This window comes from Vipera ursinii, assembly GCF_947247035.1.
Source record: "Vipera ursinii genome assembly, chromosome: 3".
Taxonomy (NCBI): domain Eukaryota; kingdom Metazoa; phylum Chordata; class Lepidosauria; order Squamata; family Viperidae; genus Vipera; species Vipera ursinii.
Window position 1 is genome coordinate 462,501 of NC_139516.1, and position 8,654 is coordinate 471,154.

Consider the following 8,654-nt stretch of genomic DNA (forward strand, 5'->3'; position numbering starts at 1 on the left):
CAGCCAAGGGCAATTTGAGCAGGGGGTTGGTCTAGAAGACCTCCATGGTCCCTTGCAGCTCTCTTTCTATCAAAGCCAGGCATCAAAATTCTCCCCCAGCGTGAAGCAGCTCTTAGAAAGGCAGAGCCTGCTTTGGATTCCAGGACAGGGGGGCCAAAGTGGGGAGCAGACGAGAGCCCCCCCTCCCTTCCAACCACACGTAATTAGCTCCAAAGCGGCAAAGAGTAGCCCCCCCCATGAAGTCTCCCTGAAGGGCTCCACTGGCTTCTCTCTCGGCTGCTTCCCGAGCAAAGGAGGGAAGGCCTAGCGGGGGGAGTGCTGGTGGCCGAGCCCCCCACTCCGTTCCGTGGATCAGGGCCGGGGCAGGGGAGAATTGCCCCCCCCCCAGCACAGCCCTTCCCTGTGCTTGGAAAGTCTCCTGCAGGCGGTGGGGGCCCCGGGGCCCCAGGCAGCATCTGGCCCTCCAAGCAGAGAGGCGGCACCCGTTAGCTGGCCAGTCAGGGAGGGGTCAAAGCTGCGCAGCGATGGCCCCATGGCCAGAGGCATTTCGAAGCGGGGGTCCGGGGGGGCTCAGCTGGTCTCATTGTTCAGGGCACTTCAGGACGTCCTGCTTGAAGTAGCCCACCCGGTTCACCTGATAGCGGGGGGTCATTTGCCAGCAGAAGGGGTGGCGGCAGAAGTGGAACCGGCCTGGAAGAGGGAAGCGGCTGGTGAAGGCGAGCGGGCGCTGTGGGGTGGCCACAGGGAGGGAGGCGCAGGGACCCCCGGGGGACACCTCCTCGGGGCAGAGGAGAGGCCTGGGGCTCAGGGGCAGCACCCCACCTGAGGCTGTTCCCCCTCCTGCCCTCCTTACCTTTGTAAAGCTCTCTGTGGGCGTGTGTGTGTGTGTGTGTGTGTGTGTGTGTGTGTGTGTGTGTCCCCTCCTGCTCTGGAAGAACTGGCCAGCCAGCGATAGGGGTGCTCTGGCTCACTGCTGCCCTCCAGTGGTCATCTGTCTCCTGCAGCCCCAGCCCACCCGCCACTGCTAGCTGGGGCTCCCCCCTTGCACAGCAGAGACCCCCTGCAGAGGACCCACGAGGGGGGCTGTCTGGACCCCACCTGAGGCTGTTCCCTCTCCTGCCCTCCTTACCCTTGTACTGGAAGACCAGGTCAGCGTCGATGGGGACCCCGGGAAAGAGGCTGTCCAGGTAGCGGGGAAACCCCTTGTCCACCTGCTCCTTTTTCACATCCAGCCTGGGCGGGGGAGGGGGGGAGAAAAAGTTAGCAAGATCCCTGCAGATGCCCTCTAGATGCCCCTGGGGACACCTCTCCCTCTGCCGAGATCGGTAGTCCCAACTCTGCCGTCCTCCTGCCTGGGGCTCCAGCCTGCCTGGGGATGCAGCCTCCCACCCCCCCGCCCAAAGTGGCCAGGCCGGGCCCAGGCAAAGCAGCCGGGGAGAGCTCAGCCCAAGGGGGGGGTCTGTCTGGGAAGGCCGGACGCCCCTGGCTGGCTGCCGCTTGAGGTCCCTGGAGGCTGAGTAGTCCGTGTCCCCTCAGCCTCGCCTTGGGCCCCCCAAAGTAGGGGGCTGCCCCTCCCCCAGGCCCGTGTACCTCCAGAACTGATCTCCGCTGAAGAGCAGGACTCTGCCTTGCCTCCGGATCAGGCTCCCCGCAATCTGGCCCACATCTCTCCCGATGCCCAGCTTGTCCAGGCTCCGAGGACCGACCACCTGCGGCCCCTGGTAGACCCAGAAGCGCTGGCCTGCAAGAGGAAGGGGAGGGTGGGCGGTGGAGCAGGGCCTCCCCCCGGGCAGAGGAGCCGGTCCCAAGGGCTCCAGGGGGCCCCTCCTGTCCCTCGGCAGGGGGAGAGGCAGAGGGGATGGGCAAGCTAGGGCCGCCCCCTTGTGGGCCAATGGCCGGAGGGCCACGAATCCCTTGGCTGGGGAGGGGGCCTCACCCGAGAAGAAGAAGAGCTTCTTTGTCAGAGGGTCCTGGAAAACCGCGTCAATCACGTCTGGGAGGGCCGGCCAGGTGCTCTGGATCCGCAGGGGGCCCTGGAGGGGCCCGGACCCGGTGCCCGACTTTCGCCAGTATTGCCTGAGCAGGAAAGGCAGCTCAGCCTGGCCTCGATTTCCCCGCTGCGCCCAACACCGAGCCCTTCCAGGCCAGCCGTGGGGGTAGGGAGACCCCGGCCCCCGGCTCTGCCCAGCCCCCTTCCTGCCCCCCCCTCACCCGTCCTTGAAGAAGTGCAGCAGCTTCTGGATCTCGCCCACCGCATCAAAGCGCTCCACGCGGCAGGCGCTGCTCTGGCCGTCCACCGCGGGGGTCTCCGTCACGGAAGAGCCATCGTCGCCCACGGTGGAGGAGTCCCCAGCTTCTGTGGGGGCCTGAGAAGGGGGGCTGGGCACCGTGGGCTGAGGGCCTGATCCTCGACCTAATGGGGGGGGGAGAGAAGGAGGAGCAGCGCAAGCATCAGAGGCACTGATTTGGGGGCGGGAGGGGGTCAGAAAAGTCCCACCCCTGGTGCAGAAGCAGCTTTAGAGAGGAGACACGACGGGGGGGGGCTCTCCGCTGATGGGGATTGCTGGGCAGGGGTGGACCGGAGGAGCTTTAGGAGTCCTTTCACATTATTCTAAAGGAGTTTGGGTCTTGTACTACTCGTGGAAACGGCCTCCAGACCAGGGCCACTCAGGAGGGTGTGTGTGAACAGCCCCCCAGCCCTGAGCCCAAATTCCTTCGGGAGCTTCCCAGGCAGGGCCAGATTGCTGCCTGTTTCAGGGCTTCCCTTTCTGTTCCTCCCCCAGCAGCCTCCCCCCGCTCACCATAGAGATACTGGATTCCGGCCACGTCGTCCGAATGCAGCTGGAAGTCGGCCAGGTAGGTGTACATGGGGTACATCAGGGCTTCCCGGATGCTGGAGTGCTCCAGGCCCAGCGAGTGACCGAACTCGTGCGCCGCAACCAGGAAGAGGCTGTAACCTGGGGGTGCAAAGCGGCAACAGGGGCTGGACCGGGGCCCTGCTTTGGAGGCCTCGCCCGGGGGCCCTCAATCCCTGTGGCCCATCAGCTCCCCTCACTGCCCTTCCCCCTTCTGAGGAAGGCACCCATTACTCTGGGTTAGCAGAGAGTCCTTGCCCAGCCCTCTCTGACTTGGGGGGGGGGGCGCTGCTCATCTCCATTTCTTGGCCAAAGACATTTTCCGTGGCCATGGGGCCAGCATGGCTATACGCCAAAGGCTCACGGAATTCTGTTACCTTTCCCACCCAAGTGGTACCTATTTGTCTACTCACATTCGTCTGCTTTGGAACTGCTAGAAGGGCAGGAGCTGGAGCAAGGAAGGGGGGCTCACCCCGTTGCTCGGCACTCAGGGTGGCAGCTGAGTTATCGTACCCTGTGTGTGTGTGTATGGTACATGCATGCATGTACTGCTAAGGCCTCCCCACCGGCTTCCCAGCGGGGCAGATAGCGGGGCTACCCCCATACCTTGGTCAGGGCAAAAGCCCCACTTCTGGTCTGCATCGTAGTCGCCAGTGGTGGCGCACCAGAGCTTCCCGTCGCTGCGTCCCTCGGAGGTGCAGGTGCTGTACGTCTGGCCCAGGAACTTGAAGGGGAAGGAGCAGGGGTCGCCCTGGGAGTTCCCTCCAATCACGGCCGTGTCTGGGGGGAGGGGGGAGAATTCACTCTTGGTCCCCAGCCCCAGAAGTCCCCCCACTGGCCAGGTGGGAGGGGCGGGAAGACCGAAGATGGCTGTCGCTTGGGCAGACCCCGAAGCTGAACGGTCAGGGCTGGTCTGTGGGCTCTGCAGCTGCAGCCCCCTCCGGTAATGCCAAGACTGAGGGTGTCCCTGAGCACATGCAGAGTGCCTTCCCCACACCAGCCCCACCCCTCCTGAACCCCACATGCCCCCAATCCCAGCGCACCTCTATTCGGGCAGAAGCCGTATTTCTTGTCCTGGTCAAAGTTGGCGGTGGTCGCGCACCAGCGGTAGCCGTCTGTGCGCCCATCGGTGGTGCAGCCCTGGTAGGATTTGCCCTCGAAGACAAAGGGGAAAACACACTTGTCCCCGTTGCTGTTCCCGTCGTAGGTGAAGAGGACTAGCGCAGCAGCCAGGAAAGAGGAATTCAACCATTAATTCCGGAGAACCAAACTTCCCTCGCTGGGTTTCCCTGCAGAGGCAGGTCGGCTGCCCTCGGCGTTGGCCCATCTATTCAACTTTTGTGCCACCCAACGTGCCAGAGACAGCGCCAACGGTTTACAGCTAAACCAGGAGCAGGGGGCTCAGAGAAGCCCTCCCCTCCCCCCCCCGTTAGATTCTCTGTAGGGGGCTGGTTGGCCCCGCCCCCTCGGGGGTTTAGCTCCTCCCCCTGGGAGGGACTGTGCATCTCAGCTTTCCAAAGCCAGATGCCCCCTTCCAGACACCCCCCCCGTCTCCCCACACACTGTGGGGCAATCAGGACTTCAATCCTGATCAATCCAGTCACTAGCGACTATTAAGAAGAGACTGGACAGCCACTTTCCTCCTGCTTGACCAGGGGGCTGGACTAGAAGGCCTCCGAGGTCCCTTCCAGCACCTATTCTATTCCATCCCATTCCATTCCATTCTATTCTATTCTCGCTACCCCTACCTCTACTCCATTCCATTCTCCCTGCCCGCTTTCCAAGCCCTGGCTACTCACGTTCACTGGGGCAGAAGCCGTACTTCTTGTCGTGGTCAAAGTTGGCGGTGGTGGCACACCAGGGCAGCCCGTCCTCTCGCCCTTCGGTCGTGCAGGAGGAGTAGCTTTTGCCCCCAAAGGTGAAGGGGAAGCGGCAAGAGGACCCGTTGGCGTTCCCGTAGTAGGTCTTCACCACTGGTCAGAGAAGAGGGGAGCCAGGCGTCAGGGGGGGGGGAAGGCTCCGGGACCCAGGGAGGCACCCGGCCAGCAAGGGGGCAACTCACCGATGCCCTTGCCCAGCGTCCAGAACTCGTCGTCGTCAAAATGGGCATCCCCGCTGAACCGGTCTTTGCCGGGAGGGAAGGCGTGGGCCAGAAGCCCATCCTTGCCGTCAAAAGGGTAGCCGTCACCGTGCTCTGCGGGGGGAGGGGAGGGGAGGGGAGGGCGGGGCAGCACGGGAGAGGGGGGAAGAGAGGTTACAATTTGAGCAGGAATTCTTCCAAGCTCCCAGCGTCCAGACAGATGGGGGGGGGCACGATCCCAGCCGTCCCCCAAGCCCCACCCTCCCTCCCTCCCTCCCTCCGACTCACCTCCGGTCCCAAACTGGATGAGAATGTCCACCTCCCCGTCCTGCCGGCGGGTGAAGGTGAGCGGCGTCACCTGGCTCCACACCCTGAAGGCTCTGGCAAAGGCGTCTTCGATGACGGAGCGGTCCAGGTCCGGGGAGTAGTTGACCACCCTGCCGGAGAGCCCAGGCTGAGAGGCTGCCCGCTGTGCCAGGCGCCCCGGCCCCCTCCTCGCTCCCCCTCCCTCTGCCTTCCCCAATCTGCTGCCCCTCCCCCGGGGATCTTGGGCTGCCGCCCCTTTGCAGTCTGCCAGGGGGGCCGCGAAGCCACCGGGGAGGGCCGCTCACTCACCGGTAGGTGAGGTCTGTGTGGTCCCACTTCAGGTCGCCCTGGAACGTCTGGAAGTGCCCGACATCCGGGACTCCGCAGCGGGGCGCCCGCATGGCCGCCAGGGTGGGGGCGTCCACTTCCCCTGTTTCCGGCAAGCCCAGCCGCTTCTGCATCGCCCTGAGCGGGGTCTCCAGCTTCACCTGCCCGCCGGGGTTGGTCGCCGTCAAGTACCCGTAACGCTGCAGGTAGCGCTGCGCAAACAGAGAAGAGGGCGCTAGCGGAGGCCGCTCGGGAGCCGGCGGGGATGTGGGAATGTGCAAAGGGGCTGCGGGAACGGGGGTCAGACGGTGGGGGCGGCAGGCTCTTGACCTGGACCCTGACCCTCATTCCGGGACTGGATCACCCGGGGTCCACAGGGATTCCCTGGGACCAAAGGAAGAGCCGGGGAGGGGAGGAGTCACAGGCGGGGCTGGGTTCTCACAACAGCCCCCGCACTCGCGCCACCTGACCTGGGTCGGAGGAGCGCAGCGCACCGCCACCTAAAGCAAACGGCGCCCGCGGGGGACCGGAGGCAAAGGGCGACCCGGAGGGGTACCGGCGTCGCCCCTCCCGCCCTCCCGCCGCTCTCGGTCTCGCGAAGTACGGAAAGCGGGGGGGAGCAGGAGGGGCGCCCCGGTCCAGGGGAGAAGGACCCGCGGGAGCGCGCAGCTCGGAGACTCACGGCGGCGAGCTCCCGGTCCGTCATGCCGCCGACCGCGTCCCCGGGGAAGCGGATGAGCACGGGGCCCTTCCCTCCCCGGGGGGCGGCCCGAGCGCAGGGCAGCGGCAGGAGCGCCAGGAGGAGGAGGAGGAGGGCCGGGCCGGGGGCGCCCATGGCTGGGAAGGCGAGGCGGGCCAGGGTCTCTGCTTCTCTGCTCTCCGGTTCTGCGAGTGGCGCGCAGCTCAGCCGGGCACCGCTGTCTGCAGCCGGAGTGCCGGCGGGGCCCTTTATGTCCGCGGGGAGAGGGAAGGGGGGGAAAGGCTGAGTCAGCCGCGGTCCCTCCCCCGGTAGCTGAGGGGGAGAACCGGCGGGGCGCTGCCGCTTCCTGGACTTGTCTCAACAGGAAATGTGAAACGCAGCCGGGACCCGCCGCCGGTTCGAAGAGGGCAGCCGTCTGCCTCGACGGGGCTCGGACGTCGCCGCAGGCAGGGGTCAGCACGCGCCTCTGGCTCCCCCCCTGCTCCCTCTAGGCCTTGGCAGAGCGGCATCGGTGCCAGCAGAGCGCCTTCAGGGGCTGCTCCGCTGGTCACTCCCTGCCTCTGATGGGGCAGGATGGGATGGAGCTTGGGGCGGGCTAGGAGAGGGGGCCACCTTGGACTGCTAGCCGCACCAGGGGGCTGCCTGCCCGAGCCTCTGTGAGCCAGGCTTCCATCCAAGGGCCACCGCCTGGGCATTCTCCTGGCACAGGGCCTCCCCTTGGTCTGGCCCAGCTCCCAGGAGGGTCAGGCCCTGGGGGAGCAGTCTGTCTTCCAGGAGGCTGGGACACTCCCAGGGCCCGTGAGGGGGGTGGGTGCCCCTCTCCTGGATGAAGGGCCTGGCACCTGAGGCAGCCGGCTGGCCTCTGAGGAAGACCCCGAGACCCTGGGCGCTCTTTTATTTTATTTATTTTATTTTAATCCCATTTATATCCCGCCCTTCTCCGAAGACTCAGGGCGGCTTACAAGCTTAGCAGGACAGACAAACCAGGGAGTGATTGGGCATCCTGGCTGGATTGGGACTGCTGTGGTTTATTTTATTTATTTATTTATTTTATTATATTTGTATACCGCCCTTCTCCCGAAGGACTCAGGGCGGTTTAGCCCTGCATCCTGGCCTGGCAGGCTCTCCATCATCCCAGAGAGAGGGCAGGACAGGATGAGGAGGGGGGCCATTAGCCTCTTCACAAACCTGCCCCCTGGCCTTGCACAAGCAGCTGGCTGAAACTTCTGTGTTCTGTGAATGTGGCACTCAGGGTGGGGGGGAGGGGGAGAGGAGGCCCCCCCCCCCCGGCAACCTGTGGTTTCATCATGCTGAGCTGGAGCCACTGAGCACAGCACGGCCTGTCCAGCCGCCAGGGAGGAGCCACTCATGCCGCAATCTCTGCTGACAGCAGCCCCGCTCAGCCCTCCTGCAAGGCCAGCGCTCCTCCCCCCCTCTCCAGAAGGGGACAAAGACAGCCCCCCAGACACACTTTGGGCGTGCTCAGGGGGCACGGGAAGTGAAAAGACCCCCGTGTGGCTCTTTCCTGTATAGAAATGCTTTGTAAAAGAGAGCACATAGGGAGAGCAACATGACACCCCCCCCCCAAAAAAAATAATCTGATTGTCTGCCTGGGGAAGCACATTCTGCAGATCCCACGGAGCCCCAGAGGAGCTGAGCACCTCTTGGGATCATCCTGTGAGTCAGAAGGGGAAGGAAAGCCATCCCCTTCCCCCCTCCCCATATTTTCTCTGTCCCACAGGAGCCCCCCCTCCCCGTGACCCACCTGGAGTTTCCCTGCTCTGCTCCCAGACAGAGTGGGCGAGACCTCCCTGTCTCCCTGCTCCCTTCCAAGGTGTCTCATGGGAAAATCCCCAGATGGAGCGGGGGGGGGAGAGATGTGGGTGGATTTTTCATGCCACCCGATGCCCGGCCCGTTCCTCTGGGTTGCTTGGGGCTGGGCAGAAACCAGGCCTTGCCCTTGTCGCTGTACGAAGGGTCTGTCTGGTGTCCTGCATTTGTTTGGGGCTGGTTGTATGTGAAGGTAGCCCCGGTGAGTCGTTCAGACAAGCTTTTCAAGGTGAGCATGCTGGGTGACTCTGGTTGGGTATGGATTAACCCTAAATCTAGGTTAACCAAGCAGCATGGTCGAGATAACAGAATAGCGGAGTTGGGAGGGACCTTGGAGGTCTTCTAGTCCAGCCCCCTGCTCAAGTAGGAGACACTAGACCGTTCCAGACAAGTGGCTGTCCAGTCTATTCTTGAAAACATCCAGTGACGGAGCACCCACAACTGGGAAGGCAAGCTGTTCCGCTGGTTGGTTATTCTCACTCTTAGGAAGTTTCTCCTTAATTCCAGATTCCTTGATTAGCTTTCATCCATTGTTTCTTATCTTGCATTCTGGTGC

At 63.9% G+C, this 8,654-nt stretch overlaps 1 protein-coding gene across 1 annotated transcript in view; it reads right to left on the bottom strand.

The window, feature by feature from the left end:
• Positions 1-6,475, bottom strand: part of MMP9 (matrix metallopeptidase 9) — a 6,776-nt gene extending 301 nt beyond the window's left edge. Inside the window, exons 1-13 of the mRNA XM_083359715.1 lie at positions 6,251-6,475; positions 5,551-5,780; positions 5,224-5,372; positions 4,918-5,049; positions 4,655-4,828; positions 3,899-4,072; positions 3,462-3,635; positions 2,802-2,957; positions 2,212-2,413; positions 1,937-2,076; positions 1,591-1,741; positions 1,130-1,233; positions 1-690 (exon numbers count right to left, since the gene is read on the bottom strand). The exon at positions 1-690 is cut by the window's left edge and continues 301 nt beyond it. Of these exons, the coding sequence (XP_083215841.1) occupies positions 581-690; positions 1,130-1,233; positions 1,591-1,741; positions 1,937-2,076; positions 2,212-2,413; positions 2,802-2,957; positions 3,462-3,635; positions 3,899-4,072; positions 4,655-4,828; positions 4,918-5,049; positions 5,224-5,372; positions 5,551-5,780; positions 6,251-6,403 (2,049 nt within the window). The 5' untranslated portion in view covers positions 6,404-6,475 and the 3' untranslated portion in view covers positions 1-580. The remainder of the gene's footprint in view (positions 691-1,129; positions 1,234-1,590; positions 1,742-1,936; positions 2,077-2,211; positions 2,414-2,801; positions 2,958-3,461; positions 3,636-3,898; positions 4,073-4,654; positions 4,829-4,917; positions 5,050-5,223; positions 5,373-5,550; positions 5,781-6,250) is intronic.
• Between the last annotated feature and the right edge of the window lie 2,179 nt (positions 6,476-8,654).